At 45.4% G+C, this 25,387-nt stretch overlaps 1 protein-coding gene across 1 annotated transcript in view; it reads left to right on the top strand.

Annotated features, from left to right (window-relative positions):
• The first annotated feature begins 845 nt into the window (after nucleotides 1-845).
• LOC143289132 (uncharacterized) overlaps nucleotides 846-25,387 on the top strand; it is a 269,327-nt gene continuing 244,785 nt past the window's right edge. Inside the window, exon 1 of the mRNA XM_076598008.1 lies at nucleotides 846-2,133. Within this exon, the coding sequence (XP_076454123.1) occupies nucleotides 924-2,133 (1,210 nt within the window). The 5' untranslated portion in view covers nucleotides 846-923. The remainder of the gene's footprint in view (nucleotides 2,134-25,387) is intronic.

Below are 25,387 nucleotides of genomic sequence, written 5' to 3'. Positions count from 1 at the left end.
CACACACACGCACGCACTCTCACACACACACACACACACAGACATACACACACATACACACACTCACCCACACACACACGCGCACAGACTCAGAGGCACGCGCGCATACGCGCGCGCGCACACACACACAAAAGCACGCGGGTATACGCACACAGGCAGACGCGCACGCAAACATGCTTTCATGCGAAGAGTTTCAGAACTATCTATCTATCTATCTATTTATCTATCTATCTATACAAACACATTAATATACAGACGTTCGCACATATGCACGCACGCATACATAGCGCGGGAACCCATGCTCTTGTCTCTCACACATGCGCGCGCGCACACACACACACACACACACACACACACACACACACATACCTTGTTCACACGCACACACACACACACACACACACACACACACACACACACACACACACACACAGAACACGCACGCACGCAAATGCTGACGTTCTACTCAAAGGCCAGTAGGTTTGATTACAGCTTTCTGAGAGCTCCCCCATGACAGATCACAGGTCTCTTGGAGAGGTTTGGATCGAACACGCGCGCACGTGTGTGTGTTTGTGTGTGTGTGTGTGTGTGTGGAGAGAGATAAATAGAAGAGGCGTTCACTTCACACAAACACTCGCACACACACACAGAGCACACACACAGTGCACACACGCGCACGCGCGCGCGCGTTCAGTCCAAACTTCTTCATTCAGTCATTCAGTCATTGAATCATTTATTCATTAGCATTTAGCATTGTGTTCAAAATCAGTGTTAATAATTGTCCTGAATTTGTTTATTTGTTTATTCACTTATCTATTTTTGTCGTTTTACTGTTCACAGGCAGAAGAGTCTCGTACTGCCCACCACCAGTGTGACGTAGAAAATGCCTGAACTGACCCTTCCTTCACCTCACCTCCACAATCATGACAGAACTCGGCCACCTCCATCGTAGCTATCCCAACCCACGTGACTGCCACCTGAGCTGGGAACAGGCCGGGCCCACGCAGTCGGCTCTGCGAAACCGCAGCACTGACGCTGGGTGTATCGCCGCTGACATTGCCAAGACTCGAACAACCTGTTCTCCCGGGACACGAGTCACCGTGGGTCGAACAGGGTTACTACGCTCGAAGTCGAGTAACAAACAGCTCACAGACAAAGATGCAGGAAATGAAGGTACCCAGCCGCGAGATTCCGAGATACTACAGAAGCACGCTGAGCTAAAAAAATATTTGAAGGTAAAGAAACAAGCAGGTGATATACAACGAACAGATGAAAACCTCAAACTTGATAAACACAAACAGTTAACCCCTAATAAACCACCCCAGAACCCGTCACGACAGTTCAAAGAGACGCTCCATAAGGCGCGGCACGGTACTCCCGTTCTTCTGAGCGTCCGGAGCAGGCGAGAGAGCGGCTGTGGAACGGCGAGGACTTCGCCCAAAAGGGACAGCCTCTACGCCCGAAGGTCCGGCTCCCCCCAAGGGAGAAAACCTCCCAGCGCTCGTCGGACCTCGCTTGAAGTCGAAACCCTGCAGCAGCAGGGTTCTGCCGACAGCGCCAAGGTCCCGAAGCCACCGGCGCTCTCCTCCGCGCCTGAAAGAGTTAAACTTGAAACGTCACGAGAGGGGACGGTTCTTGCCAGAACAAGGAATGCTGAAGCGAAGAGCCACCACGAACGTTGTTCCGAGAACAGTCCAAACAGAAACAGAACCCCTCAGTCTTATTCTTCTCCTGCTCCCAACAACAACAACAACAACACAAGCAACAACAACACTCCCCCACTTCCCAAAGCTTCCGAAATGCCCGACAGGAAACGTGACGTCACCCACCATGACGTCATAGAGGTACACTCGACGTCAGCAAGACCTGGCGAAGTGTCGAAAGCCCTGCAAGCCAAGCGCTCCGCTCCTCCTCCACGTTCAAGGGCAGGTGTGGCGAACCGCGATGAGCGCACGGGGCCAGAGAGGCTCGCCGGCAGTGAGCACAAGGTTCTGAGGGATTCGAACCGCAGCGCCTTCGTCCGGCAAGGGTTCGGGCGACGGGCAGCGACAGGAGGGGCCAAAGGGAAACAGAGGTCGGAGCCGGGGTCTTCGCGGAAGGGTCCAGGAGCCACGCTGACGCGCGCGGATCGAGGTGAGTCCTGTTCATCACTGTTGCTCTCTCTCTCTCTCTCTCTCTCTCTCTCTCTGTCTGTCTGTCTGTCTGTCTGTCTGTCTCTTTCCTTTCTTTCTTTTTTTCCTTTCTTTTTTCCCTTCTTTCTTGTCTTCCTAAATCCTTGTTTTGACATCGTCATTCTTATCATCCTCATCCTCTTTTTTTTTTGTTTACGTTCTTTGTCGTGTTTCGTTCCACGTAAGAGGATCAAACTAAACCCACAGTCACGAACGGAATCTTTTCATTGTTCCGTACCTTCCTTCTCCTATCCGACAACCCGACCCTCACACGCACACACTGCTTAAAAAATCATCATCATCATCTTCATTGTCTTCTTCTTCCTCTCATTCTCCTCCCCTCCTCCTCCCCCTCCTCCTTCTTCTCCTCCTCCTCCTTCTTCTTCTCCCCCTCCTCATCCCCCTCCTCCTCCTCCTCCTCCTCCTTCTTCTCCTCCCCCTCCTCCTTCTTCTTCTGGAACTGCTCAACAGAGATGATACAATCTTCTTGTTCTCATGTCCGTAACAAACTTCTCCATCGTTTAATCATCTTGCGTCAGCAGCACTGCAGTCATCATCACAGTCATTACCTGCGATGATTGCATGCGCTCTTTGCAACATCACATGTGTTTTTAAGGAGTTTGTATTGACACAAAGAGAGGGGGGATGCGTAGAGAGCGAGCGCGCGCGCGCGCGCGAGAGAGAGAGAGATTCAGATTCAGATGGTTTATTCATTTTAGGCCTCGACCCCTCACGAAGGGGAAAATGTGAACAGACAGTAATCATAATACTAAATATGGAAATAAAGATTAAAACACTGCAACTATGGATATATCAGGTTAATCAGGAACATTAAGAAGTATTTCCCTATACCTAAAGGCTTTGCAGAAAAACACAGACAAATGTCTCACAACATCAGGGTCAGTACAAGACAACAATAAAACCAGTTTGAAAAGACAAGGTTGTTGGTAGTATCTGGGTCGAATAAATATTTCTCTGATTTCTTTCAGTACTTCACAACAAAGAACAAAATGAGTTTTATCTTCTTTTGAACGTTTACACATGGGACAAATCAAATCAGATTCTCTAACATTTTTGTATCTATACCGATGTACAGCCAAATCAGAAATACCCGGTCTAAATTTCATCGTGATATATTTGATATGTTTATCAAGATTCAAAAGCAAATGTGGTTTCACAACATGCGAGACAGAAAATATTCCATATAACTCAAATCTTTCACTGCTGTAAAAATATGCTGAATCCATTCCTGCCATCTACAATCTGTTAGACGTTGGAGAGACAGAGAGAGAGAGAGAGAGAGAGAACTATTTGGTTTTTGTGGACTCTTGCTTCTTGTTGATGTTATTCAATGAACACACGAATATCATTTTGTCTCTCGAGTCAGAAGACGTCCCCCCCCCCCACCCCCCGAACCGCTGTTATCGTCATCGGAATAGTTGCGTGTGAACAACCTGTAAGGCGATGGCCCTTAAAGAGAGCTAAGATCAAGCAGTTCGGCGCTGTGGGGGTCTTGGTTATCATCATCATCATCATCATCATCATCATCATCCCCATGCTGATCATTATCTGGACCCGGGCCCTATTTTTGGAAGTGTGGGGGGAAGGGAGAGGGAGGGTAGGCTGTTGGGTCATAAAGAACGAACAGTTTTGTCCAACCCTCACTCCTCGTTACAGGCGAAAAGATATGACTGGAAGACCAGGGTTTTTCTTTGTTTTGTTTTGTTTTTAGCTCGGAGCTGCGCGATTGGCTGGAAAGATAACAAACACGAAGATGACGTCAAGTTCTGAAAACAAGTGCTAGAAAAACAACAACAGAAAGAAAGAACTTTCTCGGAGAGAGAGAGACACAGAGAGAGACAGGCAAGGAGAACGAACGAACGAAACGGGACAGAAGAGAGAGAAAGAGAGAGAGAGAGAGAGAGGAGGTGTGGGGCGGGCGAGGGGGACCGGATGGGGTCTAGTGGTCTCAAAATAGCAGGACATCACATCACGCTCGGAGATATAGAATTGTGATTTCATGGAGGTGTCATTAGACGTCATCGATCGTGTGACGTCACTCAACGCTATGTCTTGTGATACACCTCCCCTTCACCACCATCACCCTCTCCTCCACTCTTCCCTCCGAACCACGTCCTTCCCCGCACCACCCCCCACCTTCACTGACCCCCTCCATTGGCTCCCTACCTTCTCGCAAAGAAAAAAAGAAGAAGAAGAAAACATAAAGATTAAAGAAAGAAAAGTATGTACTGAACTTTTATCAATTTTGGGAGTGGCATTATGAGTCCAGGAAACGCTCGCATACAGCACTTGGAAGGTAAAAAATAATACGCCATGCATATGAATAGTTTGGTTTTTCGGTTATAACATGTATAAATGCATGGAGTATCACACGCACACACACACACACACACACGCACACACACACACACACACACACACACGCACGCACGCACGCACGCACGCACACACACACACACACACACACACACACACACATATATATATATATATATATATATATATATATATATATATATATACTACGACCCCTCACGACGTTACCAAGGAAACACTCGGGTAAAGAAGCCAACAGATAGAAACCTTGTCAGCGAGGAAAAGAACAACAGCAGAAGTCACGTACACCAGACTTAACCACACTGCGCTAAACAAAGAACCATACTTTTACCTCACCAGACCAAACACACGTTTCAGGGTAACCATAGGAACTGCAGATTTTGCAGATGTCTGGGCCACCACTCTTTACAGACGGAACGGAGTCCGAGCATGACGTCATTCGGAGATTCGTCAGATAAGTGTCTTATTTGCAGAATGAACATAATTATTCAGTCAAGGGATAGGTGAGGGTGAGAGCAGTACGGTGTTCTCGCTGCTTCCTTTGTCCACGATTTCTGAAATCAGTTTATTATAAATCTGTTGATTATTTAAACAAACTTGAAAAATTAGAGATTAGAGATTACAAAAGTTGTTTTTTTTAAGTGGTGTTCCTAATGCTTAGGATTGTTAAAAATATAATCTCTTCTTTGGAATTATGAAATTGTAATAGATTCTATAGTTCACAAGTATGAAGTAAAGTTCACACACGTGCATAAATACGCTACAATTATTATTATTTTTCTTTTCTTTTTTTTTAATAGAATTCTTCCTGCTTCGATGATGTTGAGTATGATTATACAACACATGAGGTTCCATGTTTTACAAGAACAATGACGGTGAGTGGCAGGGTGTGTCTCCTTGCAGCCCGACACATACATGTGTGTGGGCCAGAGTGCACTTCAGCAACACAACTGCAGAAATTATGCAGGACCTTTACCCCTCCCACTGCCTCCACCCCCAACCAACCCAACCCAACCCAACCCAACCCAACCTTTCTACAGACCAGTTCAGTTCATTTCAGTTGCTCAAGGAGGCGTCACTGCGTTCGGACAAACCCGTACAAAGTTACACCACTTCTGCTGAGCAGATGTCTGACCAGCAGCGTAACCCACCGCGCTTAGTTTCTTGAGACCCACCACTAGCCAGCGTTCGTTGAAGAAAACCTTGGCCAAACCCACCCTAAGATAAATGAATGAACGGGGAAATTTATAGAAATGACTTCGATAGAGTTCGACCTCTGCTGCCCCGTGGCCTTGTCTGACCAAATAGCCTGTCGATGTATAAATTGGGAGACTGAATGATTTGGGTCACTCAGTTGATTGGAACCTTACTTGGAAGGCCTTATTCAGAAATTCCAAATTTCTTTCATGACAAGTCTGCCCTTCCGTCACCAACCAGCTAGCCCGCCGACCGAGCCTGTGATTCCGTGACAAGAACCAATATATGGCAATAACTTGAATAAGTTTCTTTTGAACACTTCCCTCCCCTCCCCCAACCCTTCTTCTCTCGCCGCGTGTGTGTGTGTGTGTGTGTGGGGGGGGGGGGGGGGGTTCGGGGGGGAGCAGACGGGAGCGTGGACGATCGAGCTGGATATTTGGGTAGTGATGACAGTCTGATGTTCTTTTGAATGAAAACTAGTGACGTTCGTGTCTAGCTTCCTTTTTGTCTTTTCGTTCTGTCGTAGGTAGTCAAGTTTTTTGTGTGTGTTTTGTTTTGTGTTTGTGTGTTGTTGTTTTTTTAGAATGTTGTGTCTTTCTTCCCCTCTGTCTTTTGCCAGACTGTTGTGTGTTTGTCCGTGTCTTCAACGTTCTGTGCTTTACTAATCTGTGTGTGTGTGTGTGTGTGTGTGTGTGTGTGTGTGTGTGTGTGTGTGTGTGTGTATACATGTGTGTGTGTGTTTGGGGGGGGGGACGTTGGAGGTCCGTTTATTGTCTTTTTTATTTATTCATTTTTGATATATATAGCATCTCTTGTCTGATTCTCAGTTCGAGTTCATCTATTTGTATCTTCTGTCGTGTGTTATTTTCATTCTCTCCTTTTCCATTTGTGTGTGTGTGTGTGTGTGTGTGTGTGTGTGTGTGTGTGTGTGTGTGTGTTCCTGTCTTATCTGTGTCCTTGTCTTATGCCCTGTCTGTCCATGCCCTGTATGTGTCCTTCTGTCCATGTCCTGTATGTGTCCTTCTGTCCTGTATGTGTCCTTCTGTCCATGTCCTGTATGTGTCCTTCTGTCCTGTATGTGTCCTTCTGTCCATGTCCTGTATGTATCCTTCTGTCCATGTCCTGTATGTGTCCTTCTGTCCTGTATGTATCCTTCTGTCCATGTCCTGTATGTGTCCTTCTGTCCTGTATGTATCCTTCTGTACATGTCCTGTATGTGTCCTTCTGTCCATGTCCTGTATGTGTCCTTCTGTCCTGTATGTATCCTTCTGTCCATGTCCTGTATGTGTCCTTCTGTCCATGTCCTGTATGTGTCCTTCTGTCCTGTATGTGTCCTTCTGTCCATGTCCTGTATGTGTCCTTCTGTCCATGTCCTGTATGTGTCCTGTCCATGTCCTGTATGTGTCCTTCTGTCCTGTATGTGTCCTTCTGTCCATGTCCTGTATGTGTCCTTCTGTCCATGTCCTGTATGTGTCCTTCTGTCCTGTATGTGTCCTTCTGTCCATGTCCTGTATGTGTCCTTCTGTCCATGTCCTGTATGTGTCCTTCTGTCCATGTCCTTTCGCATGTCTAGTTCTCTTGTCTTTCTGTCTCTCGCGTACGTTCCTCAGTGTGTTTATCCTTCAGATTTGGACACTGGTCACAAAACTCCAGCGTGCGGCGATAAAGTCGATCTAACAGTTTCGTTTACGTTCACGAAACAAAGGCTATGCAGATCCACTGTGGTTCCTTGAAGTTCTTACAGGTGTCTTTCATGTCATGGCTCAGTTTGTCATGGTCCAGGGGAAACCAGAAATGAACGAGGTAATTTATTCTTTGAGAGAGAGAGAGAGAGAGAGAGAGAGAGAGAGAGAGAGAGAGACATGGGCAGAAAGGCAGAGGCGGGGAGAGAGAGGAAGATAGCGGGGACGGATGGGGTGGGGGCAGAGAGACAGACAGAGGGAAAATGAAGAATGATAATAGAAGAAACGGGTGCAAATTAAAAAAAAAAGAAGTTTTATATCATCTAACTCTCGGCGACCCTGAAACGAAAAGTGAACGCACATTATACACAGTGACACAGATAAGAACAGACAGACAGACACATACAAACACACACACATGCGCGGGCAGGCAAGCACGCGCATGTGCACGCACTCACCACCCACTGTGTTACACATATGTATACATACGCGGAAGGACAGACAGACGCGCGCGCACACACGCACACACGCATATTTACACACACACACACACACACACACACACACACACACACACACACAAGCTCGCACGCGCACAAAGGTTGAGAGGGTGGGTAGCAGAGAGAGAAACCCCAAAAAGAGAGAGAAAGAGAGACTGACTGACTGACTGACTGACTTACAGACAGACAGACAAAGATAAGAGGGATAGAAATATTTCCTCGCGATGTTCGATATGCTCGACCTCTCCACTACCTCCCTCCCCCCACCCCCCATCCCCACACTCCACTCAGACTGCCGCAGGTGTGTTTGACATTGTAAATATTTTTTATTGTATCCCTGAAGAAAAGGCAGGAAAACAGAAAAGAACCCCCCACCTCCACCTCCAAGTAAAGGGAAACGAATCCCAAATCGTCGTCACAAAACAGAAAACCTTTGCTGCCGCTGCTGTGTTGAACACTTTGAACAGTTCACGAGCTAACGTCTCTCTTGCATTAATTATGTAAATACTTGGAGAATAAAAGGATTTTTTTTTTTCCTCTTTGTACGGCGGCATTCATTGATTGTTCCACTGTTCACGTCCTTGTAACCCCCATCACCCTTACCACTCCTTCCACACCTTTGCCATTGTTCTGTTTGATGCCCACTTCCTCTGCTGCTACTGGTATAACAACTGCTACAACTGCGTCTGATACTACACTCACTATGTAGTCAACCATGCTATCACTTCCGTAAGTAGAGGTTTTAGAACCAGTAGCAGCGGTTATTTAACTACTGCTGCAAGTCTTGCAGTTGCCGTGCTGATGAGGTGGAAGTCACAGTTTGAGAAAAACCCAACAACAACAACAACAACAACAACAACAAACCCACAAAACAATCAAGACACAAGAAAAGGTTCAACTATTTGTCAGTTGTGACTTGCAGTGGTACGTGTCATGCTGATGAGCTTGTGTAGTCATTGTATTAACGCAGTCAGCTCTGTCAGTTGCTCAAGTGGCCGTGGACAGAAAATGGCGTAGCTGTAGGCAAAATAGTATCGGGTATAATTGGCAGCACTGATGGTGGGTAGTCAGCGATACATCTCAACTTGGGTGTGATGGCAGGCAGTGGTTTTAATTTTATCTGTTCCAGTTCCAAGTTTCACGAAGACGCCAAAGCGTGCAGACTGATTCTTCTTCTTCTTCTTCTTCTTCTTCTTCTTCTTCTTCTTCTTCGTCTTCTACTTCTTCTCCTCCTTTTTATTATTACTATTACTGATACTTATATGCCGCCTGTCTTCGGTCAGACACAACAATCTACGCGCAAAACAAAGATGGAGTCATTTGCACATCAGGCTTCCTACCCGGGAAGACTGACAGCTGCCTTTAGGCACTCTTCGTTAATTTTGTTTCCTGTGTCACTCAGTCAAGGCTTCAGTCAAGTTCACGCACACACATGTACATTAAAGTAGATTCCCCCCCCCTCCCCCTCATCATTTGCCATGGACATCCCTTTTGTTGCTGTGGGTTCTTTTACTGGCGCTAAGTGCATGCTACACACGGGACCTCGGTTAATCGTCTCATCCGAATGACTAGCGTCCAAACCATTACTCAAGGTCTGATGCAGGGGAGGATAATTAGGCGAGCGTGGGATTCGATCCTGTACCCTCTGATTCTCATGGTTCCAAGGTGGGTGTGTCTCCACCACTTCATGGTTCCAAGGTGGGTGTGTCTCCACCACTTCATGGTTCCAAGGTGGATGTGTCTCCACCACTTCATGGTTCCAACGTGGATGCGTCTCCACCACTTCATGGTTCCAAGGTGGGTGTGTCTCCACCACTTCATGGTTCCAAGGTGGGTGTGTCTCCACCACTTCATGGTTCCAACGTGGGTGTGTCTTCACCACTTCATGGTTCCAAGGTGGGTGTGTCTCCACCACTTCATGGTTCCAACGTGGGTGTGTCTTCACCACTTCATGGTTCCAAGGTGGGTGTGTCTCCACCACTTCATGGTTCCAACGTGGATGCGTCTCCACCACTTCATGGTTCCAAGGTGGGTGTGTCTCCACCACTTCATGGTTCCAAGGTGGGTGTGTCTCCACCACTTCATGGTTCCAAGGTGTATGTGTCTCCACCACTTCATTCTTCTGTATGCTGCGCCATACCATATCTTCTGGGGGGAAAACAACAAGGAAAAAAAAGAGAGTTAGGGATAGGTGGTAGGCGGGTGTATATTATGCTGACCTTTTCAGAAGCCCAACCCGCTTTGCCAGACTCGTTTTAAGCGTTTGCGTTTATCATTGTTTTTATTTATTGTTCTTCTTGCTGTTTCCCGTTTAGAACCCGCTTAAACTCCATTCCATTTTCATTGCGTCACATCAGACTGATCGATTCTGGTTGTGGGTGTTAATATACCTTGCAGTTTTGTTGGACTTGGAGAGAGAGAGAGAGAGAGAGACAGACAGACAGACAGACAGAGAGATGGAGGGGGGGGGGGGGAAGGTCGTAGCCGGCCCCAAGTGAAGCGGTGTGAACACATATACTACCGCTCCTCCACCCCCACCCCCCACCCACATTCTCCTCTTCCCTTGACGTCACAGTCTCTCACTCTCCCCTCCCCCCCCCCACCCCTCCCCTCCACCCCCCCCACCCCCCACCGCCACTCTCGACTGGCACGTCCTCCCCTGAAAGACCCCCTGACGAAATGACACCCTTGCCTTCTCTTTCCACCCTGTGCGTGATCCTCACACCGTCATTCCTTCACACCACCCCTGTACCCAGCATCCACCCCACCCCACCCCACCCCCCACCCCACCCGGCCCCACTCTCTGCTGCCTCCCTTCAATCCTGTCCGACTGTTCCTTCAGGCGGTTGAGGACTCAACCCTCGCTCCCTCCTTTCTCCCCACCCTCACCCCCCACCTCACACCTCCTGCACCCAGAACCTCAGCACCAACTTCCTTCACTCTTCCTTCTCCCCCTTCCTAGTCTGTCGCATTTCTCTAACGTGGAGGCGGCATGGAACATGGGGGAGGAGGAGGAAGAGTAGAAGGGTGGAGAGAGCAAGTTAAAAAGGAGAAGAAAGAAGAAGAAGAAGATAGAAGAAGAAGGGAAAAAAAAGGGGGGGGGGTGGAGTTGGTTGGGGAACTGAGTTCTTGCGAAAGAAAAAGACCTGGGAAGGGCAGACTTTATGGACTGGGCTTTTGTTTTCTTGATGATGTTGTTGCTTTTGATGTTTGCGTAGTTGTTGTTGACGAATATGACGATGTTGTTGTTGTTGTTGTTGTTGTTTTTGATCGTGGTGTATTTGTTGTTGTGACGATGTTTTTGTTGTTGATGTTGTTTTTTGTTGTTGTTGATTTGTTAACATTTCTTTTGTTGTTACTGAATTTGTTGTTAGGTTTAACTGGATTAAAAGAAAAAGGATCGAAAAACGGAAGTCGTGTTTCTTCGGATTATACTTGTATCAGAGGCGCCAGGCCAGGTAAAGTTACACTGACAAGAGATAATGTCTTTCTGGAAATTATATAGATTTTTGTCCTTTGTGGATGACTGAAAGTTCTGTTTGTACACTGTTGGTGGCTTCACGACGAAATACACTATTACGTATATATATGGAAACTAAAGCAGGTTACACTTTTACAACACTGTATCATGTCTCATATCGTCAAGTGACACACACACACACACACTAAAATCAAATCAAATCAAATCAAATTAAATCAAATTAAAAAGATAAAAGACGGAAGGACTGTGAGTTCCTTTTAAAAAGACTTAAAGGTCACATACGTTTTACCGCCATCGGCGCAGTGACGTCATATCCACTGTGTCTAGGGCTTGACATTGGAAGGCGGGGCTCAACCCTACCCAATTTAAGAAGAAGAAAAAAAAAGGCATGGTACATGACTAACTTTCCAACTAATTCATATCTTACTGTTTAGAGTACAATTTGACTCATCGCTCATCAGCTGTTTTGCCTGGTGAATGCTGCAGCATCAGTTTCAGTTTCAGTTTCACTTTCTCAAGGAGGCGTCACTGCGTTCGGACAAATCCATACACGCTACACCACATCTGTTGAGCAGATGCCTGACCAGCAGCATAACCCAACGCGCTTAGTCAGGCCTTGAGTGCATGCTTACATATTTGTGTACCTATGAAAGTGGATTTCATTTTACGTAATTTCGCCAGAGGACAACACTCTCGTTGCCATGGGTTCTTTTTCAGTGCGCCAAGTGCGTGCTGCACACGGGACCTCGGTTTATCGTCTCATCCGAAAGACTAGACGCTGAGTTTGATTTTCCAGTCAAACTTAGGAGAAAGGGCGAGAGCGGGATTCGAACCCACACCCTCACGGACTCTCTGTATTGGCAGCTGAGCGTCTTAACCATTCTGCCACCTTCCTCCACGTCCACGCATCACAAGCCGGAAAGGAGAGGCAGGATGAGAGAGAGGCAGTCAGCGTTTGTGTGTTAGCTGGATTCGGAATGAAACGGTTTCATGGCTACATGGAGGACTCAGGAGGAGGAGGGGAGAGAAGTTTCGAAGAGGTCGAGACAGTGTAATTACACAGCATTGACGCAATACCCCTACCCGCCACCCCAGCCCGTAATGCCGGTTTATATGATGAACAATTTTCCTGTCTGGCCTTTCGTCCAGAATAGCACATCAGCACACGCCGCGTGGGTGGCGCATTAGACAGAGGGAGGCGTTTGGAGGGCAGGAAGACAGCTGGAGACATGACAGTCTGCTTGCCCCCACTTCGTCAAGAGAGTAAGGGGGGGTGTAGGTAGAGAAAGTAGCAACATTCGCCTGATATCAGCACTGTAATTCAGAGAGAATAGGAAGCAACATTTGACTGATATCTGCACTGGAATTTAGAGGGATAGAAAGTAGCAACATTTGCCTGATATCAACACTTTAATATAAAGAGAGTGAGAAGCAATATTTGACTTATATCAGCACTGTAATGTGGTGAGAGTGAGAAGCGATATTTGACTGATATCAGCACTGTAATTTATGGAGAGGAAGAAGCAATATTTGACTGACATCAACACTGTAATACAGTGAGAGTGAGAAGCAATATTTGCCTGATACCGACACCGTAATATACTGAGAATAATAAACCACATTTGACTGATATCAGCACTGTAATACAGAGAGAATAGGAAGTGATAGTGACTGACATCAACACTGTAACAGTGAGAGTGAGAAGCAATATTTGCCTGATACCGACACCGTAATATACTGAGAATAAAAAACCACAATTGACTGACATCAACACTGTAATGTAGTGAGAGTGAGAAGCAATATTTGCCTGATACCGACACCGTAATATACTGAGAATAATAAACCACATTTGACTGATATCAATACTGCAATATAGTGGGAGTAAGAAGCCACATTTGACTGACATCAGCACTGTAATACAGTGAGAATAGGAAGTGATAGTGACTGACATCAACACTGTAATGTAGTGAGAGTGAGAAGCAATATTTGCCTAATATCGGCACTGTAGTATACTGAGATTAATAAGCCACATTTCGCTGGTATCAGCGCTGTGATGTAGTAAGAGTAAGAAGCACTATTTGACTGATATCAGGACTGTAATGTAGTGAGAGTAAGAAGCCACATTTGATTGATATTAGCACCGTAATGTAGCGAGAGTAAGAACAACACTTGACTGATATCAGCAGAGTAATTTAGGAGGAGTAAGAAGCCACATCTGACTGATACCTGCACTGTAATAATGACTGTTAGATTCTTCAAACGTGTGGTGAACAGCAGAGACAATGCCTCACTATTTGCTAATAATACGAAACAAAAAAAACTGATGGACACCTTGACTCTACGCACTATCAACACCCAACTCTGAACACTGATAATATCCAATACATTAGTGAAATAAATTAATGTTCACTATAAATGCCTAAATATAATCATACACTAGAGACAATGCCTCACTATTTGGTAATAATGCAAAAAAAACAACAACAAAAAAACAACAAACCTCTGATGGACACCTTAACTCTACGCACTATCAACACCCAGCTCTGAACACTGATAATATCCAATACATTTATGAAATAAATTTATGTTCACTATAAATGCCTAAATGTAATCATACACTAATATGACCCAGTTCAGTACGCTGTTTATCTCTGTGGATTATAGCCATCACCGATCAAACAGGGCTACATCAGGGCTGTAATTAACTAAATATCGATCACGTAGGACCTGAGAGAACGAAGAAGAAAATCAAGCGCAAGCACTGTCGTATTCATGCACATAAACTTGGGACATGCCTATGACTTTGAACTTTTCGTCAATTTTTCCACAGAGGAAAGAAACACTAACTTGAACTGTACATTATACACAAAATTATGTATAACAGGCACACAACAAACCCACCAAACTGCCAACGGGTACATTGCAAGTCCTTAGTGAAAAAAGAGAGAATACAATACAGTATATTAAGAATGCACACATATGAAATCCTGGAAAAGACACCAAAAAAATATCAAAGTCCTTCCAGAAAAAAAAGACGTATAGTCAAGCAAGGCAGAAGAGACGGAAAGAAGAGACGACAGAAAGGAAATAGGCTAAAGACCAGAAACAAAGACAGCGACCAGAAAAGATGAACAATGTTCCAAGCACAGAATCTCCAGAATATAAGTTGGGAGAAAAACTAGTTATATTGAAAGAGCCGTCGGCACATCCCTAAGGGTGGGGGGTGGGGTGGGATGGTGGTTGTGGGGTGTTGGGGCGGGCAGTACACCCATCTTCATGCACTGAGAGCACGCTGCCCGCCTCATCACACAAACACCACCCCCATTCAGCCCCCGACAACGACGGGGGGAGGGGGGGGGGGTATGGGGGAGACAACAACGCCAGAGAGCTATTCGTGGGATGGCGCTAGATGACGAGATAAAGGGACCTCCGGGAATCGAACCCATTTTCCTTCATAGCCTTTGTCTTTTGGGAGGTGAACGCTGCTTTATGGAACCTGTCCCTCCACCCCCCCCCCCCCCCCCCCCCGCCCCATCTCCTGCCCACATTCTCCTCCACCACCACCCCCTACCCCCCGCCCCCTTTGACTCTCCTGATGGGGGAAGGAGAATGAATTTTGCACACAGGAAAACGCAAAACAAACATCATTCCGAACAAAATATAGTGCTCAAGAGCTTTAAATACATATATATATTTCCCACCATGCAGCAAACATTGTTATTGTTGTTTTCATTTTTGACTCACTTGTGTAAACAAAGTGAGTCTATGTTTTAACCCGGTGTTCGGTTGTGTGTGTGTGTGTGTGTGTGTGTGTGTCTGTGTGTCTGTGTGTCCGTGGTAAACTTTAACATTGACATTTTCTCTGCAAATACTTTTGTCAGTTGACACCAAATTAGGCATAAAAATAGGAAAAATTCAGTTCTTTCCAGTCATCTTGTTTAAAACAATATTGCACCTCTGGGATGGGCACACAAAAAAAAGAAGCCTAATTATATGCAAACTGCATTTACTGTTATATTGATATTTTTTGTATTCTCTAAACCTGACACTTTGACCTCTTATTCTGACACAACAACAAGAGGAGTCATTATTATCATTTTTTGTTCAAACAGGAACTTCTTTTGCTAAGCATGGAATTTTTATTTATTTTGCAAACTTTTTGGTGCAGATAGTAATTAATGCTAGGGGACTTAATTTATCACAAGTGAGTCTTGAAGGCCTTGCCTCTCTTGTTATCATCATCATCATCATGTTTTGCTCACTATACTACAAAACATGTATTCCACATAAAAAAGCAACAAAATTATTACACAGAATACAGATGCCTGGACTGTACAGAACTTTTTTTCCCCACAGGACGGTTGGCCTTCGCCGCTTTGTTTGTCGGCCAAGTTAACTAGTCTTGCTGTGCTTGTACTCTTGCGTTGATACTTTCTTTCTCTTTCTCTCTCTATTGCCTTCTTTCTCCACCACACGTTTATATTCATTTTCTTCACTTTATTTATATCTCAGCTTAGTTTTGCTCAAAACTCATGTATGACCACGTCTTATGATGACATCCGTCACATATTCAGTATGTACATATATAAGGACAGGACTTTATATAAGATTTTCTTGTTGTCCTGTTCATCGATATCTGTGTTGTATTGTGACATGTTGCAAATAAAATACTGTTTAAACCAAAATAAACAGCACATGCAACACCCATTTTCGACAACAACAAAAAAGAAGAAAAAAAGAAGCAATTATACATTTATTTTCGTTTATGCTTGTTACTTCTCTCACTTTGCAGCCGCGCTCGCTCCCACACACCAACCATACTGTCAACATAATATCCCCCTTCCCCTACAACCCTCCACCATGCTCCTCTCCATCACAGAAAAAGATCACACACACTCACACACACACACACACACACACACACACACAAACACAAACACTCACACACACACACACACACAAACACAATCACACACACACAATCACACACACTCACTCTTTCACTCATATACACATACACACACTCACTCACTCACACAATCACACACACACACACACACACACACACACACACACACACACACACACACACACACTCACTCACTCACTCACTCACTCACACACACACACCATCACACACACACACACACTCACTCACACACACACACACACACACACACACACACTCACACACACACACACACACACACACACACACACACACACACACACACACACACACACAGAGCAACACAAGCGTACTGGGAATAGGCAAAACGGAACCACCACTTCTGTTCCGTGTACAGACGATAGGCGAATCGGGACGACACCGTGCAGCGAGTGAATGAGTGACCAGTGGAGCAAGGGGCAGTGTGGCCCATTTAGGCGGTCATCTCCACTGGAGCAGTGTGGACCATTAAGCGGTCATTGTGGTGGTGGTGGTGGTGGTGGTGGTGAAGAAGACACGTGCTGCTACACGTGAACACTGATAGACAGAGAGAGAGAGGCAGGGGGACACAGAGAGAGAGAAAGAAAGAACGAGAGAAAGTGAGAGAGGGAGAGAGAGGCAGGGAACACAACACAGAGAAAGAGAGAGAGATACTGCCACTTGTGCACACTGATGAGAGAGAGAGACAGGGGGGGGGGGGGGGAGACAATTGTGCACACTGATGAGAGAAAGAGAGAGATACTGCCACATGTGCAGAGAGAGAGAGAGAGAGTCATTTGTGCATACTGATGAGAGAGAGAGAGAAAGAGATATATTCTGCCACATGTGCACACTGGAGAGAGAGAGAGAGAGAGAGGAAGACAGGACAGAGAAGAGGCAGCAGACATGACAGAGAAACAGGCATGGAAACAGAGAGGAAGGGAGAGACAGACAGACAGGGAAACAGAGAGAGTGTGTGTGAGTGCCATAGGTACATACTGATGAGAGAGAGAGAGAGAGAGAGTGCCACATGTGCACACTGGTGAGAGAGAGAGGGGGCAGACAGGGGGGAGAGGGAACAATTGGAACGAGAGAGAGGAAGGGGAGAGAGAGGAGGCATTAACAGATGAGAGGGGAGAGAGAGGGAGGGAGGAGAGACAGACATTGTGAAACAGTGAGAGAGAGAGAGGAAGGAGAAGGGGGACAAAAGGTAACATGATGAGAGGAAGGGGAGAGAGAGAGACAGAATGTGACAGATGAGGGGAAGGGGGGGAGACAGGGGGGGGAGAATTGAGAGGAAGGGAGAGACAGACAGAAGGGGAACACAACACAGAAGGGTGAAGAGAGAGACAGGGGGGAAGAGAGGAGAGCGATGAGACACGAGACGAACAGGGAACAGAGAGATAGGGCTGGTGCATACGAGAGGGAGAGAATTGAGTGCACCAAGGACACACGAGAGAAGGGGGGAGAGAGACTGTGCCAAAGGACACATGAGGGGGGAGGGGAGGGAATGAGCCACATGAGAACGAGAGAAAGGGTGTGATGACGAGGAGGGAAAATGAGGTGCCCCCAAGGACCACTGAGATGAGAAGAGAGAGAAGGGAGGCAAAGGGCCATTGATGAGAGAGAGAGAGAGGATAGTGAATGTGCACACTGATGAGAGAGAGAGGAGGACACAGACAGGACAGACAGACAGATGACAGAACGACGAGAGAACTTAACGGGGGGGGGGGGAAATGAAGCAGCCGGTAGGGGAGAGAGTAGGGCAGGGGGGGGAGGGGCGGGAAGGTGTAAAGGGGGGTAGTGGAGCGGGGGAAAAGGGGGAGGAAGGGCACTGTGAGGAAGGGGGGGATATATAAGTGGAGAGATGAGCGATGACAGGGGGTTTGGGGTGATGGTGGGGTGAGGGGGAAAAGAAAGGGGGAGGAGTTCGGACAACCAAAAGAAAGACGGGCCAGGGAGACAATTGTGCACAGAGAGAGAGAGGGGAACAGGGGAGGAAGGAGACAAAATTGTACCATAGCCTCCGGCCCTGAGAAAAGAGGAAGGGTAGAATGCTATTAGGGAAACGAGAACAGAACAGGGGGGGGCGGGAGGAAGTGAATTTACAACTACTGATTCATTCAGTATTGGAGACAGCCAGTTAGAGCATTGACTGATAGAGACACGGAGGGTGGAAATTTTCAATGCATAAAGATAAGAATTCGTGGTCCTAGTTTTAGCATGGCTGGGGAAATTAGCAAGTTGGGAGCACTATGTAGCATAGGCCAGGGGGGGGCTAATTCGTGACACAAAGAGAGTGTGGTGTGGGAGAGACCCTTTGTACATACTCCAGGCTCAATTTTTTTTCTCTGCACTCAAGCGCAAAAAACCATTATATAATGATAATCATGTTATAAAAGGATGAGATGATGATAATGAGATAAAATTTGCCATATGAAAACTGACTAGGAAGAGAGACAGAGAGATACAACTGTTAAAATGAATAAAACATGAAGCTGTTATCAGCAGTACAGAACAACACATGGAAACAACACAAAGAACACCAGCAGACGCAACGAGCACATTGACATACGAGCACACGGACTTGGATGAATATGATATTATATAGAGAGATATCACATATACACGAGAGAAACAAAAAGACAGAAGGCGAGGAAGGAGAGTTGATCGGGGAAAGAGAGGAGTGGGGGAGGAGATGAAAAGAGAGAGAGAGAAAAGGAGGAAGGAGAGAGAGAAGACAGGGAAAAGAGAGAGAGAGAGAGGAATGGAGGGGAGGACAAACAGGGAAACAGAGAGAAGAGTAAGGGCGAGAGGAAAACAGACAGGGAAAAAAGAGGAGAAGGGAAGAGGAGAGAGAGAGATGGGAGAAGGAAAGAGAGAAAGGGAAAACAGACCGGGCAACAAACACAGAGGAGGAGGAAGGGGGAGAGAGCGGGGGGCAGGGGGAGGGAGAGAGAGAGACCAAAGGGAAAAAGAGAAAAGCCTGTGTGCTTACGAGAGAGGAGGAGAGAGGTGCCAAAAGGGGACATGATGAAGGAGAGAGAGAGCCCCCAAAAAGGGAATTGTGAGGAGAGAGGAGAGAGTCTGCCCCATGTGCACACTGATGAGAGAGAGAGAGAGAGGCACACAGACAGGACAGACAGACAGACAGACAGACAGAGCACCCCGATCGATGAACTTAACCGCCTGCCAAATGAAGCAGCCGGGGTAGGGGGTGAGATGTGGGGGGCCGGGGGGGGGGGCGGGGAAGGGGTGTAAATGGGAGTGGGGTGGTGGAGCGGGGAGAAAAAGGGGGGAAGGAGAGGGTACGTGTTGGGGATAGGGGTGGGATATATAAGTGGAGAGATGTTGGGCGTGTGTGTGTGTTTGGGATTTGGAGGGGGGGGGGGGGGGGGTGTGAAAATGAAAGATGGAGGAGTCCTGATCAACCAACCAACAAACTCCCCACCCACCCACAGAGAGAGAGAGAGAGAACAAGAACAAGAACAAGAACAAAATTTTATTCCATAGGCCTCCGGCCCCTAGAAACAAAAAGAACAATGTAGAATGCCTATTAAGGGAAAACGAAAACATGAAACAAGCCATGCATGCAAGAAAGTGGAATTTACTAAACCTACTGATTTTCATTCAGTTATTTTTGACAACTGACAGCCAGTAAAGAGGGCATTACTCATCTATATTACCTACGAAATTGTTTCGAATTTTCAATGCATAAAAGATAAAAATTCCTTGGTTCCTAGTTTTAAGCATGCTGTCACATTTTAGCAGTTGTGGTAGAGATTGTATGCTACAATAGTCCAGGTATTTATCTCTAATTTCGGAATACAAAGAGAGTGTGTGTGTGTGTGTGTGTGTGAGTGCCATAGGTACATACTCCCCACCCATCCACTCTCTCTCTCTCTCTTTCTCTCTCTGCACTCAAGCGCCAACAAAACCATTAATCATAATGATAATGATGGTGATAAAAAGGATGATGATGATGATGATGATACTATTAATAACAATACCTATAATGATACTACTACTACTACTACTACTACTACTACTACTGTTAACAATGAATAAATAATCATGAAGCTGTTTATCACGCAGTTACACACACACACACACACACACACAAGCATGCACGCACGCACACATTGACATACGCACGCACACGAGACTTAGGATGAATATATATATATATATAACACCAAAAAAACAACAACAAAAGAACAGAAGGCGAGGAAGAGAGTTGGATCGGGGAAAGGAGAATGTGACAGTGGGGGGGATTTTGAGAGGAAAAGAGAGAGACAGAGAGAGAGAGAGAGACAGAGACAGAGAGAATGGGAAGAGAGGGACAGAGAGAGAGAGAGAGAGAGAGAGAGAATGGGGAGATAGGGACAGAGACAGAAAAAGAGACAAGACAGACAATGGGTGGAAGGGAGAGAGGCAAGCAGGCAAGTCTCACTGGCGGAAAGCTGTCCACATAAACTTTATGCTTATGCATACATTCATGCAGCACCATGTGTCCCTCCAGACTTCAACCACCACTGCCATCACTGACACCACCACCAGCACCACCCGCACAAAGCCCCCACCCCTACCCCTACCTCTACCCCAGTCGTCACTCACCCACCACCCCACCCACCCCCTCCTGCCTGCCTCATGACAAGAGCTCAGCTGAACTCCGCCACACCAGATTCTCTCTCTACTCTTCCTCCTCTTCCTCCTCCTCCTCTTTCTTGCTTTCGGCTGGTGGACGACCATTCTGTCGCATCAGACTGTGCGTGGCAGGGTGGCGATGTGTGTCTGTGTCTCTTGTGTCGTCTGTAATGATGATGATGATGATGGCACGTGGGTGGCTTCTTTCAGCTTGAGGGTTGTTGTTGTTGTTTTCATCGTCGTCGTTGTGGTTATCATCATCGTCGTCGTCGTTGTGGTTGTTGTTATCGTCGTCGTTGTCGTGGTTTTGGTGAAGATTATTGTGGTGCTTCGCGCGTGGTGGTGGTGGTTGGGGGTTAGTGTTGGTGTTGGTGGTGGTTAGTTGTCGTCTTTGCGGGTTGTGTCGAAGCTGTGTAGTTGGTTGTGGGATGATGATGATGATGATGATTATTATTATTGGTAGTAGTAGTAGTAGTAGTGGTAGTGGTAGTTGCAGTGTAATTTTTGTTGTTGTTTTTTTCTGAATTGTGCCCGTTTTGATTCTTCTTCTTCTTCTTCTGCGTTCGTGGGCTGCAACTCCCACGTTCACTCGTATGCACACGAGTGGGCTTTTACGTGTATGACCGTTTTTACCCCATGTAGGCAGCCATACTCCGTTTTCGGGGGTGTGCATGCTGGGTATGTTCTTGTTTCCATAACCCACCGAACGCTGACATGGATTACAGGATCTTTAACGTGCGTATTTGATCTTCTGCTTGCATATACACACGAAGGGGGTTCAGGCACTAGCAGGTCTGCACATATGTTGACCTGGGAGATCGTAAAAATCTCCACCCTTTACCCACCAGGCGCCATCACCGTGATTCGAACCCGGGACCCTCAGATTGACAGTCCAACGCTTTAACCACTCGGCTATTGCGCCCGTTTTGATTCAATTTTTGATGGGATGTATTGAACTGACAACAATGATGATAATATATTCGCATGCATATAATGTAAGTACCTCCGTGGGGATGCCGGGGGTCTTTCAGTATAAATAGCATCCCCCCCCCGCCGTGCTGAAATTCAGTGGAAGAACTTTCATCTTTTCTTTTGCTCTCTTTGTTTCTGCTCTCCCATTTTTCCCCTTCCTCCACTTTTGTCTGCTTTTTATGCCTTCATAGTCCACCCGATGCTCCCCCCTTTTTATTTTATTTTAATTATTTTATTTTATTTTTTATTTATTTATTTTGCCAGCCAGACTTGACACTTTTTTTCTCCCTTTTCCGCAGTCTATAATGCACAGTCTAAGCTGGTTTGCAAATAGGAATGGATTGTGTAAACACTGAGATGGCACAGGCTGTCCATTGTGACATGCTTGACTATGTGTGTATACATATGTATGTGTACATAACTACATGCATGTATATGAATGTGTATTGTGTGTGCGTGCCTATGTTTGCGTGTGTGTTAGGGTAGCTGTTAGATACACATGTATGTTAAAATATATGTATGCAGCGTGTGTGTGTGTGTGTGTGTGTGTGTGTGCGTGCGTGTGTGTGTGTGTGTAGTCACATTTTAGGGTGTGTATGTAACATACATATATTGTTTTATGTAAACAAAAGCGTTTTTGTAAAGCACCTAGAGCAGATTTCTGGATAGTGTGCTATATAAGTATCCATTATTATTATTATTAATTATTTTAAAGAATTTATTTTGAATCTTAAAATTTCCGGGTTGTCGCTCTCTGTGTCTATCGGGAATAACTTTGGGGGAAGTTATTGTTCATGATCCCATTGCGGTTGTTTCCGATGGTGGGTGCTTACCAATCTGTTTATATATTTATTCGTTTAATCCGTTTCTGCCTGGTGTGATCTCTCTGTCTGTCTGCTTTTCTCTGTCTCTGTCTGTCGGTCTGTCATTTTCTCTGTCCATATCTGATACATTTACGCATGCATTTGCTTTATTTTCCATTTATGTCTCGGGGTCAATGCCTTCACTGTTTGAAATGAATAATGTGAATGCAGTTTAGAGTCTAGAATTACTTCCCATTTCTTGTTTTTATCTATTTGTTTATAATTTTTTTCAGTTGTTAAGGCATCTCATTTCTGTGCGGGGGTTTTGTTGTTTTTTGCTGTTGTTTTTTTAGATTGTTATATACCTTATTGTTTGATAGTTTCACATTGAGATCTCTTCTGTTTTTGTTTTTTTCCATTCATCCATCTAGGTTGATGCCATTGCATGCGATGTGCTAGCGTTAACTATCAATCTGTTAACTATCAAACTGAGTTCGGGTTTTATTTGATAATTTGTTTTATTTAGCTATTTATTGTATCTATTATTTATTCATTCATTTGTCATTGCAACATTTATTCACTCTCTCTCTCTCTCTCTCTCTCTCTCTCTCGACATATATATATATGATGATGATGATGATGGAGTCTCCCGTCGGTCCGACGGATGAGTAGGCAGGCAGGCAGGCTTATCTGTCGGTGTGTGTCCGTATATGACTGTATGGCAGTTTAGTTATTCTCTGTACTAAGAAGAAAATTGATGCTTTTGGGGAGGTGGGGGGAGGAGGGGGGGGGGCACGGAGGGGGGGGGGGCGACGAAAATAAAAAACAAACCCAATTATATCAATGTATTATTATTTGTTTTTCATATTATACAATGTGAATGGTTTCTCTCAAAGGAATGGCTCGACAAACTTATCTTCTAGTTGTCCGTCTGTGTCGTTATCGCGTCTCATCATCATCATCATCATCTCTCTCTCTCTCTCTCTCTCTCTCTCTCTCTCTCTCTCTCTCTCTCTCTCTCTCTCTCTCTCTCTCTCTATATATATATATATATATATATATATATATATCCAGGGCTTCGCTGCCGGGCAGGCATTGTGTAGGGTGAAGAAAATACATCGATGACTGAAAGTGATAGATGGACAGTCAGTTCCTCTGTGTATTGTGTTGTGTTGTTTTGTTTGTGTTGTGTTGTATTGCGTTGTGTTGTGTTGTGTTGTGTTGTATTATATTGAATTGCATTGTGTTGTGTTGTATTTTATTGTATTGTGTTGTGTTATATTGTATTGTGTTGTGCTGTGTTGTATTGTGTTGTGTTGTGTTCAGTCTTTTGCCACGACTGATTTTTCTTTGTGAAATTCGGGTTGCCTTGCCTAGGGCGAGCGCGTCGCTATAGTGAGAGTACCACCCCCCCTTTTTTTGGTATAATTTCGTCTACCTGAAAATGCATTCGTCGTCCTGTCAAAGTGGATTTTTGTTTTCTCCAGAATTTTTGCTGGGGACAGCCCTTTATTGCAGCAGGTTCTTTTACGTGCGCCAAGTGTTTGCTGCACACGGGACATCGGTTTATCGTCTCATCCGAGTGACTGTTGTGTTGTGTTTTTGTGTTGTGATGTATTGTATTGTATTGTATTGTCTTGTCTTGTCTTGTGTTGTGTTATGTTGTATTGTATTCGTTTCTCTCACAGTATATTTCTCTGTGTGAAATGCGGGCTGCTTTGCCCCTGGTGTAGATCGCGTCACCACAGTGCAGCCTCACCCAAATTAATTTTCTTTTTCCTTTTCCTTTCTGTTGGTGTGTTTGTTTTAGTTATCAATGTTGATTTCTCTATAGAATTTTTTTTTTTTTTGGCCAGAGACAGCCCTTTCTGTTGCCATAGGTTCTTTAGCGTGAGCAATGTGTATGTCGGTACGTCGGTTTTTCGTCTTATCCAAAATATCAGCACCCAGACCACGCCACTCAAGGTTTAGAAGAAGAGGGGGGGAGGGGGGGGGGGGGTAAAACACTTAGGTCTGTCTGATGGACTCGAACCCGCTGACACGCGATCCCTTCTTAGTCGAGCGCCTTACCTCCAGGCCAACGTTCCACTATCTGTGCATCTGTCTGTATCTTGCGGGGAACACTAGGGATCCCCTTAATATTTAGAAATAAAAATAAAGAGAGAGAGAGAGAGAGAAGTCGTAAGTTATATATCATGTCTCTCTGGGAAATTCTGCCATTCTGCCGCTGGGAATGCCCCTTTCATATAACTGCTTTTCTCTGTGTGTAGTGGTGGTCACTGTCCTTACTCACTTGATAACAGATAGCCAAACTTTTCATTTTTTTTATCTAGGCATCTGTCTGTGTACCTATCTATGTCCTGTGGGGAATACTAGGGGTCCATATAGTTCATAGTTGTAGTGTCTCAAGCCTTTCTAGAAACTTTTGACGCTAGAAATATCCCTTTTATTTGATTGATTGGTTGACTGATATATATATATATATGTGTGTGTTTTTTTCATTATCTTATTTGAATATTGTCTTCGTTTTATGCTTCTTGTCTTTTTTCCCCTCTCTCTGGTAAGTCTGCGCAGGAAAATATATAGGGGCTTTTATCGCTTAAAAAAAAATTATTGTTCATTGTCATTTTCTGCCTTGTTTTAATTTCT

This window comes from Babylonia areolata, chromosome 13 (genome assembly GCF_041734735.1).
Source record: "Babylonia areolata isolate BAREFJ2019XMU chromosome 13, ASM4173473v1, whole genome shotgun sequence".
Lineage (NCBI taxonomy): Eukaryota > Metazoa > Mollusca > Gastropoda > Neogastropoda > Buccinidae > Babylonia > Babylonia areolata.
Note: the sequence above shows the minus strand (reverse complement) of the source record. Positions and strands in the feature narration are given on the sequence as shown.